The 19,189-nt window shown below is 44.3% G+C and overlaps 1 protein-coding gene and 1 long non-coding RNA gene across 5 annotated transcripts in view; one reads left to right on the top strand and one right to left on the bottom strand.

Moving 5' to 3' along the window:
• The first annotated feature begins 9 nt into the window (after positions 1–9).
• On the top strand, positions 10–19,174 carry LOC130145029 (uncharacterized). The gene is made up of 3 exons (XR_008820352.1): positions 10–985; positions 16,431–16,569; positions 18,935–19,174. It is a non-coding gene; the product is annotated as an uncharacterized LOC130145029 (long non-coding RNA).
• The window catches only part of PDE9A (phosphodiesterase 9A), a 53,290-nt gene continuing 45,593 nt past the window's right edge, over positions 11,493–19,189 (bottom strand). For 3 of the 4 annotated variants that reach the window (XM_056329416.1, XM_056329419.1, XM_056329417.1), the window contains 6 exons: positions 18,171–18,327; positions 16,884–16,997; positions 16,117–16,221; positions 14,528–14,656; positions 14,243–14,338; positions 11,500–12,547 (listed from right to left, as the gene is read on the bottom strand). In XM_056329416.1, coding sequence (XP_056185391.1) covers positions 12,497–12,547; positions 14,243–14,338; positions 14,528–14,656; positions 16,117–16,221; positions 16,884–16,997; positions 18,171–18,327 — 652 coding nt within the window. In that variant the 3' untranslated portion in view covers positions 11,500–12,496. Of the gene's footprint in view, positions 12,548–14,242; positions 14,339–14,527; positions 14,657–16,116; positions 16,222–16,883; positions 16,998–18,170; positions 18,328–19,189 lie in introns of all 4 variants that reach the window. The other variant, XM_056329415.1, reaches the window with a different exon arrangement.

The following is a 19,189-nucleotide window of genomic DNA, read 5'->3' as shown; positions in this document are numbered from 1 at the left end:
CCTGGCAGGAGGAAAGCCAGCTCCTCTTGGGAGAGACACAGCTGTCCCCCCCCTGCAGCCAGTGGTACTTCAACGAGCCCTTACTCACCCAGGAGTAAGTAAAGTAAGTAAACGCGTAAGTCAGTAAAGCGCGTGAGCTTGGCCCTGCGATGACATTTCTGCTCTGCTCCTCTGGCAGCAGTAGTCACTGATTTCCAGCTCACATGCCTCTGGTTAGTCAAGTACACCCCCTTTTACAGGAAAAGTCTTTCCTGGGAAGGGTAAAGGCAGCCTGGTTTTTGCCCCAGTGTGCTTTGCTTTGTCCCCGTGAATTTAATGGGCTCTCTGCACTTGGCTGAGCTGAGCACAGTGTTCCCAATTCAGCCCATCAACTTACAATAAAACGATGTAATTCAGAAGGAAAGCATATCTAAATGATCCTAATTTAAAATCAACAGATAAGCTGAACATGCAGGAGTAACACAAGGCTCAGCAACATCTAGGGGAAGAAGGGAAAGTCTTTCCAGATCTGACCTTTCAGCCAAGCTCCTCTGAGAAGCAAACAGATCACCTCTGTACAGAGTTATCTCGCAGGCTTCTGTCCAGGTGCAGAGGAGCTGCATCAGCCCCTGCATACACAGACATGTGTTGGACTGGTGCACTCAGCAAATCTTTCCTGAACGACAGCAGAAGAAACATGCTGTAACCATCGCTGTCACAAGTTAAGAAAGAAACTTCAGCTGAAAAAATGCAGATGAGTTTGCACGGGCAACTTCATTTTGGAGAAATGTAATTAGTGTTTTGCACCCCTATGAATTTCCTGACTTCTCTCACAGATCTCTTGGCGACCAAAGATGGCATCAGCACTGTGTTCACACAGAGGTTAATGAGTAGAAGCTACATGAGGAATGAGGGTGGGAGGAGTTTGCTGTCCCTGCAGAACATTCAGCATCATCAGAGTGCTTCGATCATCTGCTTGCTCATCCTAGGATGTGTATTACACCATGTAAGTTAATTTATGTCCCATTTCAGATTATACAGTCAACTCACTGAGGTAGAAACTATGCTTCTCTTAACATTTGCAGACTGCCCAGCAATTCGGGGCTACCGTGGTATGAAGTCTTCCAGCAGAAAGTAGCATGTGACATTAGAAGTGAACAGAGAATTAGTGGCATCTACTCCAACTTCTCCCATTTTCATTTTATGCTTATAGATGTTTCCTGGTGGAACATGGTTGTCCCCGGGGAAAGCTGGATGAATTTTAAACTGAGAGGCTTCCAGTGAAATGTTACTGTTTGACGTACTCATGTAGATAACCACTGTAGAAGTGTCCTTATTAGAGCTAGAACAAAGAAACAGTGTTTAGTTTTGATAGACATAGTCTAAGATTTGAGGTCAGGGTTGCAACTGAGCCAAACCTGTTTGGGATGATTCACACTGGAAACCCTCACTAGGATCTGTGATTACTGTAAAATTGCCAACTGAAGAAGAAAATACTAGAAAAAAAATCATGGTAGTCTCAACGTTAGGGGGGTAAGCATTGGCTCCATCTTTAACTGTTCTGGTTTTAGTGGCCATGCAGCTTCCTTGTCTTTCTGGTGGCTGCGCCTGTGGGACCACTCAGAGCTGGACCTTGTGGGTGGCTGATGCACATTATTTACAGAATCATATTCCTGGCAGAGGCGTGTGTAGTGATCAGGGGCTTTTACAGACATCTGATAGTTACAAAAGTTGTTTATTGCCAGCGTCATGTAACCACTGAGAATAGTGGCTATTATCCTCCCCATCCTGCTAAATCCTTAAGGATCAGAAAATGTAAAAGTTCTGCATGATTTTCTTCTCTGATCCTCCTTTGGCAGTTCTTTAACACAATGCTTGTGCAGTTGGAAGTGAGGAGACTGAAGTGGGTGTCATACAAGGGATTTCAATGTGTTTTGTGAAAGGATAATGGAACGGCCTGCTTGGTGCAGCATGCTTCTGAAGATGGAGAGTCCTTTCAAATGATCAGTGCCTTTCACCTGTGGAAAGGCGGACATAATTAATATTCTTCTAGGACATTTTGAACAGTAAGTACCAACATAAAAAGAAATGTCAGGTTTCTATATGTTTCCTTGTTATTATGCTGCTTTTACGTACATGAGAATACATTTAGATGGGCTAAAAAGGGGTTCTTAATGGAGTAGAGTAGATAATGTAATTCTGAAAAAATGAGAAACTGGAGAAGATAAAAGGTGTCATATTTGGACAGTGTGGGAGATGGATGGAGTTGATGCAGGCTAATTAACCCCTAATTGAGCAGAAGAGGGCATAATCATGTCTGATGTAAACTCTACAGCTGTCACGTAGCGTAAAATGGTACACCTGTTAGGCTGGCCCATCTGCCATTCTTGCATGCATGAATGTTTAATTGGAATTTTGTCTAATGAGGCCAGTATGCAAATTTGCATGCAAATCTAACAGCCAAACCTACTTTGTCAAATGCTGTATTGCAACTTTAAAAATACACCAACAGCACAAAGGCATTTAACTCTTGTGTTCAGGTGACCAGTGCTTCTTATTTTCTGCATTGGTTGCCTGGCACTTTGTTCCTTAGTTGGGGCTGGCACAATCCTGAGTTTTATTCTTTACATGCAAAACCCAGGTAAGGGGTACCAATGTCCTGTCTCCCTCTGGCTTTGCAATGCCAGTTCTTTCCTCCGCTGCTGTGGGAGGTGCGTGTTGTGTGGACCCCACGCAACAGGAGGTCCTCAGCAGAGACTCCACTGCCCTTCCTAAGCCTGATACCCTCTGGTTTTAGCAGCACTGGCAGAGCAGACATCTGCAGCCTCAAACCTGGGATCCCTTCCCCCTCTAGGAAGGTGGGGGGTGAAGCTAGGGGTGTGAGATGGGGATTTGAGGGCTGCAGGTTTGCTCTTCCTTTTTGCTATAGCTGCAGCCCTACTGCAGTGGCTAACTTGTCCTGGCAGCTGCCAGCTTCCCTATGTGTTAGTGTTGACAGCAAGGTCACAGCCATGTTGACATCCCTAGTGGTATCGTGCCTTGGTCCTTGCCATGTCTACCACCCCAAAAAAAGTGAGCTATGCAGCTGTGGTGCTTTAAGAGGGCTGCCTTTGCTGGGAGTGCAGATTGGAACATGAACTCCCCTTGTTGCAGACCAAAAGGCTCCTGCTGTGCGCTGAGGGAAATGGTGAAAGGGTTTGGGTGCAGATCACCCTCTGATGCCCACTGTGGTACTTCCTCCTCTGGGCAAGGGAGGAATGGGGAGCACCACAGCACAGAGCACCTGTGGCTATGCTGCCAGTCACTGGGTGGTAAAAATACAGCAACAGTTGCGATAGTAGAGTAAAGGCAGCATGTGCATACGCACAGAGGACTAATCCAGGCACTTTTATCTGCCCTTGATTATCTGGCTTGTTTACAGAGAAGCTGATTTTCCAGGCAACTAGTTGGAGGCAGCTGCCCACAGCTTTGGGAAGACTGCACTGTGTAAATGCACATTCAGGGGGTGAATGCTGATATAAGTTACGGTGGTGAAACTAACTTTTTACTGAGTTCTAAACAAGACAGGTCTCAAAAAAGAAATTTAAAAAAATTAGGCAAACCCTATGTGGCAAATGGGCTTTGATTTTGACCCCACCGTATGGGGAACAAATCTTCCTGTGCTGTGCAGCAAAGGATTCACCTCTTTTCTGAAAGAGTATCCCAGGGGCTGTTACTCTCTTTTACAGTCTGCAAACACTATTCTTTCTCTGCAAACTTTGAGTTCCTCTTGTAAGTCACGCGACCAAACCCCCCTCCATGTGCAATGTGTCTTTCAGGATGATTATTGTCTTCCTAGTTAAATTTTAACAACTGGGATGAGAAAAGACCTTTGTCCTAGAGATAAATTCAGAGGTACTATAAGGTTATTACACTGGAAATAATGCATTTAATCTCAGTTTTTAAAAAAGTAAGCATCCTGACTTACTCTGCATAGTTCATGTTTGAAAGAGCGAGCTTTACCGTACTAACTGGTACAAACTTTGAATATTAATCAGCTTGCAACCTTTTGAATTTAATTTTATGTATTTTCCTGCAAAATACACATGTTAAAACTTGATTCTGTAGAACACCTAAAGGAAGCTATGTGAATGTTTATAATTCAGTGCAGTTCAAAACTGTGGGTGCCACTAGCTTAGTATTCACAATTTTCTCCTTAGTCAAAATAGTTAAATAAATACATAGATAAAATAAGGTGTAGGCATAGGAATGCATTTTCACTGCTTTTTAAGTGCACTTGCCAGTGGATGAATTTGGATGACCTGACATAGCCCAGTCTCTCATGAAGGTGCTTAGCACTGTGTAGCGATTGGCAGCAGTTGATGCTTTCTGCATGGGTGGAAATGGCAACATGAGGCACAGGTTAATGAATAAATCGCCATATGGGCTGAATAAATTAAACAGCTGGCAGGATAAAATGAAACACTAGAAATAAAGGGGAGATTCCTGTACTTTTTATCTACTGAAGTCCTACAAACCAGGTTCTCCCTGGACACAGGCTGCCTTCCAGATGGAGGTGAAACTTGCCACCATTCTCTAGCAAAGCATGGCCAGCTTCCACCAGCTCTGGATGATGCAGCCTTGGCTCACCTTTCCTAAAGTGAGTGGCATGTCCTCTGCAAGCAAAGGAGCTGGGATGAGTCACTGCAGCAGGAGCTCTGCCCTTGGCAACACACATAGTAGCCAGCATGATGAGGAGGATCAAAGTCTTGAATGAGGGAAAAAAATACAGCCTGGAATAAATGAAATTGTCATTTATGGCACATCACCCCGGTGAACTTTCTGAAGCACGCAGTGTTTTAGACTTGTTATCCTATAACCTTTAGGAACATATTTCTTCAGCTCTTCCCCAAGATAAGCAGCTATCTCCTTGCAGCCAAACCCTGCTGGCCAGCCCTGGAGGCACCATGCAAGTCCAGATGCCCTGGACAGCACTGGGAAGTTGTGGTAGAACAGCTGCCGCTGAGGAAGGAGGCGCCATACTCCCAGTGTGAGCATGGTTTGAGGACACCAGTGCCTGCCCCAGGCTCTTCGTTGCTTTCTGGGGTGCACCGGCCTCCTCTTGTGCACAAGGCGCAGCTCCCCTGGCCTGACCTGCAGTGTCTCTGCCTCCGGGGCCCGAGGCAGGCAGAAGAGGGCTCCTGGCCATGGCTGCAAGCTGTTATGGTGTTGCCTGTGGGCTGAAGTCAAATTGGGCAGGTTGTTTCAAAGCTGGGCAGGGAAACATAGTGGAAAACATTTCTAATAGGGACGTTATGGGCTTGCTTGTTTCAAGAATAACTTCACCTGCATTAATAAAGTTTTTTGGAAGGGAAATAATAGCTCAAAAATGAAGGAACACATAAGCATTGCTGTCAGTGTTCATTTCATTTACCTGAAGCTTTTGTAGTTAAATGAGATTTCAAGCTTTCAAGTTAGTACAGGAAAAATTTTTGAGGGTGGGAAATTTGCTTATCAAAATGGAAAATCTTTGCACCTTCCTGGAGAGGTGGTCAGTGCCCCAAACCTGTCAGTGTTTAAGGGGCATTTGGTGAACAACATGCTTTAACTTTTGGTCAGCCCTGAAGTGGTCAGGCAGTTGGACTAGATGATTGTTGTAGGTCCCTTCCAACTGAAATAGTCTATTCTGTTCTGTTCTCTTCTGTTCTGTCCTACCTGTAACATCTTTCCCAAAGCCACGAGGAGGCTGGCAGAGGGCTTCTCCCCACTGCCACCCTCCTTCCCTTCATTCACAAAACGGTGGGGCAGCGGGGGGCAGACGTGGCTGAGAGGGAAGGCCGGGGTCAGCAGCCGAAAAAATCCCATGGCGGCCTGGAGGCAGGCTGCCCGCGCTTTCCCCACCGCTTCCTCCTTTGGGGACTGTGGGGGTGCCCTGGCGCTGATGGTGGCTCAGGGCCTCGGCCAGGGCCAGCAGCCTGCTCCCTGCGGTCTGCCAGGGGCTCGGTGCCCATGGCGAGGGCTGCGCTGCCACCGTCCCTGCGCTCTCTGGGTGGCTGCCGCTCCACCCTGCACAGCGCATCACCACGTGCCCTCTGGAGCCACGGGCCCACTTGTAGGCAACGTTTACATTTAAACTACAAGAGGGGATTTCAGCCTCCAATGCCATTTTACATGGCCCCAGATGTGAAGGCCTGACAAGGCGGCTTTTGTGTGACAGAAAGCTCGGCTGGTCGCCAGGCACTCAGTGCCGTGGTAAGCAAACATGGCTGCTATGTTTCCAGCATGTTGATTTGAAAAGCAGACCAAGTGCTGCAGGATGGAAAAGTGCTAGAAAAAAACCCAGTCAGCCCCTGCCCTGCGCCCCCCCCCCCCCCCCCCCCCCCGCAAAAAGAAAAAGAACAACCTCAACCAGCTTCCCTGATACGAAGCTAGAAGGAGCAGGAGGGCCTCAGAGCCCATGTCCCGTTTGTGTGGCCATCACTTTGCTGGTCATTTGCATTTATGTTGAAGCCCTGGCGATGCTGGCCACGGAGGTGGTCATGGCTGGGCACAAAAGCTACAGTCTCAGAGCCCAACAATTCTACTGCCAACAGTCCTTTGTTGGGGGCACATTTTCACTTCTTGGATGTGGGGAGCAGGGGCAGTCAGGCAGCACACGAACAGCTGGAGACACCATGTCAGGAGCAAGCCATGCATACCCAAACATTAAACCTGTCTGGGAAAGCCTGAGAAAAATCCCATAATATCTGAGGCTGAAAAATTACACTGGGATGTTATGTCTCCATACCATGTGGTGGGCTGGCTGCCTATCCCTCTGGCTTGCCATACTCTCCTGCTTTAGGCCAGGCCAGGGGCAGTTCTGGATCTGCCTTTCCACTGAGATGCATGCGTATCTAATGGTTTATAGCTTAGTTGTTCATACATGAGCCTGTTAGTTACAAGTGCTTTAGAGCATCCTTGTGTGCTGTGGGGTGGCTGCAAAGCCTGGCAGCTCTCCAGTAGCACAAGTACTGCAGGACAAGTTGGCTTCCAGGGGTTAACCAGAGAAGCTATTAACTGGGCATGCTAGAAGGCATGGCTTGGGCACACAGATTTGAGGAGGATCTGTATGTTTTTGTGTTGATTTTCTTGTTGTGTTTTTCAACCTGGAGCACATCCCGGCTGTCCTGAGCCCAGAACACCATCAGCAGGCTGACAGCAAGCTCTTTTCATCTAGAAACACATAGAGCTGCTCCAAGTCCCTGTCACCTTGGAGCTTCCTTTAGGGCAGAGGATCTGCCGGGTCTGTCAGCCAGGCAGTAAATGTGCTTCCACACAGTTTGGAAAACAGAGATTTTTCCTCAGAGACATTATAGCACATGTTGGCTCTGACAAGAGTGGTTTACACTTTCCAAACCCTCCTGGTTCTAAGTTTGTCTTGCAAAAAAGCCAAGAGCTGTAATACAAAAATGTCTACAGATAGCCATTTTGTGTATGTGCATGTGCCTGAGTACACCTGTAATTCCTGATTATGTGCCAAAATAGTCAGAAAGGTTTTTTTGTGTGTGTGAGATAGTAAAAAGTATGACTTCTCACTAGCAAAGAGCCAGATTTACTCCAACATGATCATGAAGAAAGAGATGTTTGACTTGTTGGTTAGAGCGTCTTCATTTATGAGGACATCTAATAAGTATTTTGGCCAGAATTTTCCATGAAGTCGTATTTTCTGGAAATGGTAACTGTTGGTTCTTGCAGTGAGGAGCATTTTACATCCGAATACCACAAGGTGCTTTACAGAGGTGGGTCCCTCTGTTTGAAAGGAGAGGGAAGCCCTGGCCTGATGACTTGCTGTCATGACCTGATGACAAATAGAGGGTATTTGAAGCCAGTGGCAGATACAGGTTTATTATTAAGACTTACTGGTTTCTTGTGCTATCATAGGACCCACACACAGGCCTCCAATGCACCAGTTTTTCATAGTACAAACTTTACATCTGCCTAGGCACTCCCCTGCAGAGCTGAGAGAAAGGAGAGCTCGCCCACTGGACTGTTGCCTAGAAAAGCAGAATCCAAGCTGTTTTAAATATACTTCATAAGTCTTTGCTTCACTTTGCTGGCACTGAACAACCTTGGTCGCAAGGGTGCTGCATGGCAGAGGGTTGTGCATACAGAAGGGTGGTTCGGGAGGGCAGGGCCTGCATGGTGTCCTCTGGGCCACAGCCTGAAGCTGGGATGTGCCTGATTCCAGGGCAACCTCTTGGAAAGTAGTTTGGTTTTTTTTTTTTATACTGGGAGTCAAAGCAGCAGCTGGATGACCCCACATCAGGCTGTCCGTTCACATATATCCTTCCTGCAGGCTGGGGCTTGAGTACTCCTTGTCTCTAACAGGATGTTGCTGTGTTTTGTACCCTGCCTTGCCACAGGGAAATCAAGGAGATGATGGTGTGGGAAAGAGGTAAATATGAGGAGATTTTGCATTAGTAGGGTAGGTGATTTGCCCCACCATGTCTGCTTTCTCACAGAAACGTTCACAACAGAACAGAACAATATGACAAGGAGAATACAATGTGTGTACGCTCTTAACACAACAAACCAGGCACAAAGGTGAGACTTGTTCTTCAGTTGTTTCCAGAGAGAAGGGGCAGTTTGCAGTAAAAACCCACTGCTTAAACAGGAAAATTGAATACTGCTTGACAGTACTTCTCCTGATGGGTTCATATTCCACACCAGCACTCTGCTTCTCTCTCACATGGAACAGATGCTGTTATTATTGCTGCTCAGAGGCAGCACCGAGATTAACAATTTCCATGCACAGATACTTCTTTGGCATTACATAACCTATGTATTTAACACACACTAAATTTTCATTGCAAATTGGCTGCTGTGGGGGTATTCACATTTTTAAAAAGCTGTTTCCTTCTCAAGACATGCAGTTGTACTATAGCCTTAGTTTGATCTGATTATGAAAGCCATCCTAAAAAATGAAGGGAGTATGGGGCTGTGGGATCTCATAGTTGTTTGGTTTTTTTTTAAAGAAGTAAAATCCCAGGGCTCATCATTAGTTTTACAAGCTAAATGGCATGGAATAGTTACAGCCTGTTTCGTGTTCATCTTTGGTCACAAGTAAAGGATTAGCAATGTAAGGCTGGGATGCATGTGGCACTGTTGTGATGCTGAAAAGTTGCATGAAACAGATCACAGACAGTTCTTTGTAAGGCACCTACCATAAACAACACTGAGATACAATATTCACTCCTATTCCTTGGATTAGGGAGAGAAAAGATTAAATCACACTTGAGACATCTGTCTGGCTGCCTCAACAAACTTCATTTTCATACTAAGTGTAGTTTTAAAATGTCACCTTGGAAATGTGTGACATTTTAATGGGCTGATTGCCAAGACTGTCAAATCTGTTAATTTGCATATGAATCACATCAGCAAATATTATGGAAAAAATATAAGAAACTAGAATTATGAGAGAATGCCTTGCATTCGCCTTGGTTAAACATATGTTCAGAGGATTGTCTCTTAGAAATAGAATATTACAAAGGCAAATGAGATTAAAAAATTCTGTGGTATTCCTGTTTATACCAATAGCTGGTGGTGATTGAATGTGGTCTTTTTTTCAGCTGTCTGTGAATAGCAGTCTGGATGTTGCCTGTTCTTTCAATAAGCCCCAGAGCACATTATAGCATCATGACAATCACTGGTGCAGCCCTGAGGACAAGTTGCATTCCCTTCTCCATGTTTCTGATGCAGCTCCAGTAAAATCAGTGGGATTTCACCAATGTCTTCTGATCATCTCTCTCCAGTAAACAGTTTTCTTGCTCTTAAAAATGATGGAGCCAAAACAAGCCAAACCAAGCACTAAGGACCATGAATTCTCAAACAACTCCCATGAACTTCAATTAGAGAAAGCTAAGGAGCCTGTACTATGCAATTAGCTACTGTACACCAGGGTCCATGACTAGGCTTGTGGAAGTTAAGCACATGCATTAATACTTGTTAGATGAGGGTTTATGATTAGAGAAAATCCTTCTAACTGAAAGAAAACTTCATATCAGGATCTAACTCTTAAACAGTTTTAGTGGAAGGAGGGTGCAGTCAGGTTCCTACAGCAGGTTTTCTCATCTCATGTAACAAGCTCAGTGCAGGACTTGGCATATCCTAAGCAATTGTTCATAGCTCCTGCACAGCTCATCTGCTTTGGGAGCTGATTTGTGACAGAAATCCGCTTGAATGGAGATGGTAAATTTGATTTACTTGGGAAAAAGAAGTGAAGAATTCCACAGCAGAACTATCCGGGTCACAATGTACTTTGAATTGTAAGATTTAGTACAGAAAAAAGGCCCAAACCACGTAAGTCAGATCCAAATTTCAGGCATCGAAAGTTTGAGGTTAATCAAAACTAGGGTTTAGCTCACCCATTCATGAAGATGTCTGTGTAGCTCAGATCTGACCCTGTGCTTGGATCTTCCCATCTCCCTTGGGGTCCCCCAGGACTGTTCAAACCCAGGGATCAAAGCCTTTTCCAGTTGGAGCAGAAAGCCTAATCCCACCCCCAACCCCAAGCTGTTTAAAGGAGGAGGCAGCTTGAGCAGAAAGAGGCACAAGCAGAGAGAATTAGCTGTGAATCTGCCTTGGGTCTCTGGAAATGCACAATCAGGAATAGTGAGAGGGATAGATGTTTCAGGTGATATTGATCTCCCTGAGAGAGTGGACAGTAGCTGAAGTAATACAGTTTTGTGCAAAAGAAAGTGACCAAACATGGGAAATGGCACTGGGGGAGAGACAAGAGCTAAGCTTGGAATTAATGTACAGAAACAACAGGAGAATAAATCCGAATTTCCATAGCAGGAGGCAGAGTTTGTTGTTCAGAGGTGAGCTTGGTGCTAGACACTGGCCAGAGAGGCTAAGCTTCCTAAGGTGTGTCCTGGGTCATGAGGGGCAAGACTGGCCCCCACCTGCTCATCTCTTTCTGAAAAACAAGCTAAGACAGCACATGTGGCTTTGGATTTTACAGAGGCATAGCACTAGTGTTACCCTTATTGCTAACACACCTAGCAAAGTTGATGGGGCAGCCTTAGGAACTGAGCCAAGGAGAACCAAAGCAGCACGCATTACACTTTGCTGGCTGTATGCCTACGGCTGCCAGTGTGGGGGGTGCCAGCAGGCCATGGTGCATGCGTACCACTGGTCTCAGCAGCCATGCCGTGGTAGGAACTGATCCTGTCTGCTGAAGCCCCCAGCGAGTGCAACCCTTCCCCCGTGGGAGAAACCAGGAGCAGGTGAGCAGCCTGGCTGTGACTTGCCTCTCATGGGCACAATGAAGGGGGATTTCTTCTGGCCTCCTCTTTGGTGAGACAGTGCGCAGGAGTCAGTCACAGCATTGTCTGCTGCTCGTTTGCATGACTGCAACTCTGGGCAGAGCTTGGCTCCCAGACTTTACAAAGTCATCACTGGAAGCGAAGCTCTTTTGGTGTTGCTCTTATGATGCAAGTATAACACACAAAAAAATGTTTCTAAAGCCTCTCCTCTTCAGGAGAACAAACCCTCCCCACTCCTTTACAGCCCCTTACCTTGTATTCATTATGCAAACATTTGTCTTTAGGAACAGAGACAGTTCTCACGCGAACACAGACGCAAAAGAAAACAAGTGCAACACCTTATTCTGTAGAAGAATATATTATTTAGCAGATCAGTTTAAAAGTAAAAAAAAAAAATCTGTACATCTTTGAAGATTTTTCTTGTTGTTGCTTTTTGCCTCCACAAGGATAAAAAATGTTTGTACAGTGGTTTCAGCTTTGTGCTCCCTTCTTTGCTTGTGCTGAAGGATCCTGTGACATCTAGCTGTACCAGGCCACAAAGCAAACCTGCAAACTCACTAAAGTTTCTTATGATTTCTTCTAGTGTAGAAAAAAAATAAAATTGCATCCACTATGTGGACCTCTGAAGGTACTGTGAACACTATAAAATTCAGAGAATAACACAGAGAAATGTGTCATTAGGGCCTACTAAGCAAACAAAAATATATGCCAGGGCCCTTGTCAGGATATAAGCATCTGTTAAACTATGCTGTAATTAGCATACTGCTGTACACACATATATATATAGTATCTTGACTAAAACAACTCTTTTATTTTGTTTTTGGATGCCAGTGGATCATTTTCCAGAAAAGGCTCCTTAGCAAAACTCCACTTTGCCTCTACAGACTGCAGTCAGCGTGGTCACCAAAAGGCAAATTTGAAGATTTGAGCCATGCTGCAACTGGTGCAATGTCTGCAGGGGAAGCCCGGCTAGAGGGGCTGTGGTGGGCATGCCAGAGCATGGGGAGCCCATGGTGCCCAACGGTGGCAGCATCTGTGTGAGCAGGCTTTAGGCTGCAGACAAGGTGCCCAGGCAGGCAGAGAGGCAGACAGGGCATCCGTACCTGCCACATTTCCATGTACATGGTCCCAGTTGGATTTTGATGTAGCCACCACATCTGTTTGGCAAATACAGCATTTCTCAAAAACAGAATAACCTTAGGGCTTACGTTTTGTTCAAAGACTTTTTCGTCTCACTTTTCAGTACTGCTGGTGGTCAAACTTTCACTTTTCTTTTTCTGCAACTAAAATGAAAAGCAAAGCAGGATTAACACCCCTGACTCACACAGTGCCCCTTTCCACTGCTGCTGTGAATTGAACTCTCATCTCTCCACAAGGCATGTGCAACATGTGTTGGGAAATAATAGGCAGCAGCTTGGTATATCCCAGGCACTGTTTCATCCAAACAGCCCTGAATGTATGTCCTAAGTAAACAGAACTCAGTCTTTCTCATCGTTTGCCATGCTAGGCTCTTGGATTATTGACTAACTCCTCTTGTTTCAGGATATTTCTGAATGCAGGCAGCTCCCATTTTCCTAAGACCTCTTGTGCCAATACACCATAATTAAATCTCCATCAGTTTGTATAAAACTTCTGTTTTGACTGCTTCTTTAAACCAGAAGTAAAACCTCAGCTCAATTTCAAAGATTAATAGGACTCAGAAAGTCTGGCAGTCATATTTGAATTTTTCTTCCCTTCTTCAAGAAATGCTCCTCTCTAAACTGAAGAATGCCAAAAAGACTTTTTTTTCTTCTATAACTTCGTGCCCTCAGAGCATGTGCTCTTTGATTAACCAACCTTAGTATTTCTGCTGCTGATGGGCTTTTCCTCCAAAGCACTTGGGAGGAGGTGGAAGCTACCCCAGAAAGCTACCATTTCACTCATCCAGCCAAGGATGATCAAGTGACTGAACCTTCATTTCCCACATATCAAACAATATCAGCACAACTAGTGCTTCAGGGCACATCCCGGTTTATTTTAATGACAGAGTGACTGATAGTATCCTGTCTACACGATTTATTTGTTCATGTCAGAAAACCCTTAAACTGTAATGCCATTTGGACAGGTTTTGTCACCGTCCTTGGCAGGGAAAAGAAGTGCTCAAAGAGGCATGCAAGGCAGGCATGCAGGCTCAGTGTCGCAGGCTGCAGGGTGCTGCGGGAGCCGGGCCAGCATGCCGGCTGCTGCCCTGCAGACACAGCGCACCTGCTCCCAGGGCCTGGCCTTGGTGTCCATCCTGCCAGTTTCCTGAGGCAATGCAGACAACGGCTGGAGACAACAAATGTGGTCACATTTATATCCCACCTCCCCTAAGCCTGACTTGTGAGACACAAGAGAGCCTTGCAATGACAGACACTCTGTAAATGGAGGTCCTCACTCAGCCTGGGCCTTAAAATGGCTTCATTGGTTGTGTGTTTAATCTTACTGGGTGCTGTGTATGAGAGAGTAATTCCTCATAAAATTTCAAACACATCATTGATGATAGACACATGAGTGGAAGTTTCTTCCCAGAAAATAAACTTGTGCATTGGTGGTGCAGTGCCTTGAACTGTCCAACCCCAGGACATTTTGCCGCAATCTAGCCTGGGCTAACTCCTTTCTGGGGAAAGGCAGCTTCCTCCAGGAAGATGCTTTGCTAACGCACTCCCCTTAGGAGCTTATCTCTGGGTTTTGTCTTGAGGTCCCTCTCTTGCAAGCAGCTCCCTTCCTGCAGTTGTACTTGTGTGGTGCCTGGTGGACTCTGCAAGGGCATGGCCTTGTGCACACTCAGTGCTTGTGGCACACACTTCTCTCCAGCCAGGTATAATGAAAGTTTCTTGTGAAAATGATTATGCCATAAGCATTCCTACTATTTCAGAATTAACCTGCTATTAAATTATAATGTTTGACTTATTCAACCATAACGTTTACTTTATCAAAGAGATATTTTTAGCACTTACCTCTTTCATAGCATCATCTATCTGTTTTAATTCCTCGTAGTGGTCCCTGGATTCCCAAAGGGGTTGGAGCATCACCTCCTCCACCTCTGGGAATAGCTAAGTGAAAACAAGAGAAAAAAGACTGATACATCCTTTTGTATACATTATCTTGTACGTGCTAGAAATGGGGTGAAAGACAGGGTGTGAACTGTACATCCTCATTTCCCTGGCTAACTAAACACCTGTTGGAGCAAATGTTGAAGCTCTACACACCCCCACTTCGGCTTCTGGCCTTGGGTGACTTACCTTTGTTACTGTTTCGAACATGGGGATGAGAATAAACTTCAGGAAGCCAATCTGTGCTGTTGGCTTGGTCACTTTATCACGGTCCATGAACGGTGCCACTGGAAGCCCCTCAGATTTTTCTCTGTCACTCTGGAACAAATCCAGAGTTAACCAATATTAATCTTGGCTAGAAGCTTGTGAGGAAAGTAATGTACCAAGCAGATCACTAGCTAAAGAGCAGTAGCCTTCAGATACAGATCTCAGTAGTGTCTGAAGATAGCACAGAATAACAATATGCTTCCCTTGGGGCAATGTATCCTGCTTTGTTGAGAGCAAGCATCTGAATAACGAAAACTCTGATCAGTTACTTCTGTACAACACTGGCATGAAAGTGTTCACCTCCAGGCTTATGGGGCAATGAGGCTATCTGATTACCTTTGCAAACTCATGGGACTTGTGACGTAAAATATTTCAGAGCATTCAGAAAGGTGGTAATGTCTCTTTACCCTTTGGAAAAGAAGGAATAGGTATTTGATTTCCTTACCATTCTCCAGAGGGTGATGATTTTTGGGTATTCAACCAGAAACAACTACTTCTTCTTTACTAATGATTAAAACTAATTCTGGCTAACCAGGTCAATGCAGAATAGTTCTGTTGACTAGTAAGAGTTTACCAAGCTATGTACTTGACCACTCACTGTTTCTATGTGGGTTCATGTGCAAGGAGGTCACAGACTATGCATGCAAAAAAGGTATCCTGTAGCAGACTTTATCTCTTGATTATTGGGTGTTTCAGGACATAGTGCCTTTGCTGGATGGCCAAAACAGTTAGACACACAGATAGTGTGATTTTGAGTAAGAAGCTGGAGATGTAGCGAGCTAGAAGCCTTTCTGACACATCATCTGAGATGTCTGTCTCTTGCGAGATGCCCTCCTTGGTGCGCAGCTTATCAAAGTATAGACAAAACACACCAGAAGGCTCTGGCATCTTCTCCTCAGAGCACTGCAGCTACATGTTGGTTGAAATCCTACTGCTGCAGTGTACACACTGCTCAGGACCCTGTCTGCTGGAGGCAACACAGGGCTGCTCTTCCAGGGATCCTTTTTTAAGCAGTCAGAATCTGTGTTCATCTGGGAATCCAGTGAGGAGAAATTGTGTGTGGAGCTTAAAGTCTGACTTGACACACCTCAGCAAGTCTTCTGTTTTCTCTTTAGGGGACTATTCACATGCAGTGAAAATTATCTAAATGAATTCCCATGTGATATTTTATATAACTCGCTTAACTATTTTCTCTTGCCACTGCTCTTGCCCTTTTGGCTCAAAAAATCATTTATACGTCAAACAAACTTGCAAGGCAGCCGCTTTACAAAGAACAAGCTCCGGTCTGCTAGCATTAGGATTTCTAGGTCTTTGATCTGCAAATTGTAGCCAGCTGCATTCACTTGCTTTCTGAACAGCTTCTCTTCCTGACATCCTTCTCTGACTTTCTGTAAAAGAAGCCTTTCCATCCTAGGGCTAGACTGCACTGTCAGATAGCGGGACACCTGTAGCTGAGTTGGAATTCAGGAAGATCAGTAATTTGTGCAATTGCATCTCTCCCTCATTCTTACCTGCATAAAATATTCCTCTAGTAAGCAATCTACCCAGGGCTCTGCCACTTCCATTGGGCGGACTTCGTTGGAGATGTCACAGCATTTTATCAGTACCATCTTCAGCTGAAAGATGATAATACTTTAATACTGCAGTCTTAATACCAGCATCTTTTCTGCTATCCAGAACCTGTGTCTTTACAATGGAGTGGTTGGCAATGTTTTCAAACAGAAAGGACAATTTTAGGATTAAATTGGAGGTCTTAAATGACCTGGATTCTTTTCCACTCTTTCAGTCACTTATTCCTTCTCTGCCTTGGTTTCCCTGTCTGCAGCACTGGGATGTGTCGCTGCGGGATGTACGCTTATTTACTGCACGAAGAAGTTCAGCCACAAATAGCCATTAAGTTGTTTGTGGAGCATTCAGAGACAGCTGAGGAAAGACTTCCCTGGACATCAAAGATGACTGGGTTGGTAAGTAGAGGAAACTAGAGTCTGTACTCTTGTGGATAATTTGCTCCACAGTAGTGGGCAATAACAATTTCAACCTGACAGAGTAAATATAGTTTTTTTCCTGATGGGACTCTATTTCTAAATTTCTAAAGCTGGACTAATCTATTTTATAGAGAGCATTTACAAATTGTAATTCTTTTTGGCGGGGCAGAGGATGTAGGAAGGATTCTTTTTTTGATAATGCATATTGAATCTTGGTTTCAAAACAAACAGATGTTAATCTACAAGCTTTCACACTATGGACATAAAAATAATAATCCACAAAACTTCCTTACACAGGTCATGTGTTCTTCATTTGAGTAATCAAAATTTTCCATTTTTTCCTTGAAAGAGTCCAGTATTTCTGCATGTCTTGCCATATCTGTAGCCAGGATTAATGTAATTATCCCCTAGCAAAGAAAACATGGTCACATATTAATTTGACAATCTTTACAAAGTCTACTATTGCATAGCAAAGTAGGGTCTTTCTTACACACAGAAAGCCTCAGATGCATTACACTGTTAATACTGAAAGGGGAAGTTTCTAACTTGAAACTACCAAGCAGACTGGAGGAGGATTATAAAGAGTTCACAGTATATGAAGATCATGGTCGGATTGATCTGTAACACTGGTGTGATATTCCAGAGGCATTGAGGTTTTTCCTTTCTGATTGACTAATTATGAAAAAAAAAACCCGGTACAACAGGATATTAAAAGCCACACTCTGTCTGCCAAGATTCAATTTTGGCTCCTTGGAAAGCACTATGGGTTTTGCTGCTGACTCTTAGTGGCCCTAGGAAGAGACAGAGATCAGTAGATACAGATATCTTCTGTGCTTGTCCTCCTTGGAATAAGGGCTTTGAAATACCCAGATGCAGCCAATGTGTTAGGAGCTCTGTATCTTCCTGCTAGGCAGAGTTTGTGATGGGAAAACGTGGTTAATTTAAAGTTGTGGGGTTTCATACAGATCTATCAATTTTGGACTTATGCCTGCTTCCCATACACTGGCAGAATCAGTAACTCCAACCAGACCAGTATCTGAGCCTTACACTGGTCTGCTTTTTCATTTGGTGTGTGAGGAAGGTGTAACATGAGAACTAAGACCTAATTGTGGCCCTTAGTGCTCTAATGGGAATTGTAGCATTGCTCACTGTCTCAGAGATAACTGGGATGACTCCCAGACCACCAAAGCCTCTTCCAACAAGTGCTCTGCTGTTGTAAATCTTTTTCCATTTTGAAGTTCCTCTTAAAATTAATACAATGTTCTTTTTAAAGTATAAACTTATGTCATGAGAGCTTAATCATTTCCCAGTTAAAGTAAATTGGCTCCTTCAATAATACCCCCAAAATGTCATAGGCTTTAATCATCAGGAAATACTCATTATTTCACAGCAAGACATGCCAGGGAGTGCTGCTGTGGAAATTTTCCAAGAATCCCTCTTGCATCCTTCCAGTGCGAGGGGCTTTTTCAGGCCCACCCTCTAGGGAGAATGATTCACTTGCATTGTACGGCAGGGAAGTCTGTGCATGCTTACATCTTCAGGAACAGTTTGTACGACACAGATGGGAACAGCATTCATACCTGTCTTATCTGCTTGAATTGGTCCTGGTCGACGTTGGAGAAAATGTTGTATTCTGGCTGGGAAATGATCTGGAAAGCCACAGCACAGTGGTGGTTCTCCAGTGGGGAAATGTCATTGTAGCGTACCGCAAGCTCGGTTCGTGCATTTATCTGATAGCTGATGTGAAGAAAAACAATGAAAACCCCTACAGACACACACCAGCTGCTCTAAACCGTGCTCCTTACTTTTATTTACATTTTTTTAATACTTATTCAGCTAGCTGCAGCTTGTTTTTTGATTGTTAATACTAAATCAGATTTTTAGAGAAGATAGATACTACTTCAGTATCATGTCAGGCACTATTCCCCTGTAGGTTTTTCTTTTTAATTTTACCATTTCTGTAGCTTAAAATGACATAGACCAAACACAGAAGGAACTGTCTGACCTTCAGTCAACCCCCACTAATGTCAATGGAGAGATTCTCACTAATCTAAGTCAGAATTAGGTTCTACTGTTATTTAATGAATGTCTGCAAGTAAAGTAGATTCTCTCTCTCTTTTTCACACACACATACATGCACACAAGTGTCCATCAGTAAGCAATTCTAATTTCGTTACATGATAATAAATAGAATAATATGCACTTCATTATTTATAATTATGAAATAATGTTTAAGTTAAATCACCCTTCGCATTTTAGTGTAATTACTCCATTTCAGTCAATAAAGCTATAATAATTTATGCCCTCTCTCTCAGCTGTAAACCATTTTACCTTGTTTTCTCAGGAGTGAGGGGAACTGTTGGAATAGAAATCTGGAAAAGCATTTTCCTTACAGAGCCAAGGACAGCTGGCAATCCCAACCCAGACCTGAGTTTTCTGCATGAAACTCTGCCTTGGCCCATGTGCGAGTGAACATCAGGGCCTTGAGGAAGGTCATGACCAGCTCAAGCTGTGAGAAGGAAAACCTGATCTACCAAAAATACCAACTGGTATTACCTTCCCAATAAATTTTAAGGGAATAGAATCAAGAGAGACTTAC

This window comes from Falco biarmicus, chromosome 2 (assembly GCF_023638135.1).
Source record: "Falco biarmicus isolate bFalBia1 chromosome 2, bFalBia1.pri, whole genome shotgun sequence".
NCBI lineage: Eukaryota > Metazoa > Chordata > Aves > Falconiformes > Falconidae > Falco > Falco biarmicus.
This window is presented reverse-complemented; position numbering and strand designations above follow the sequence as displayed.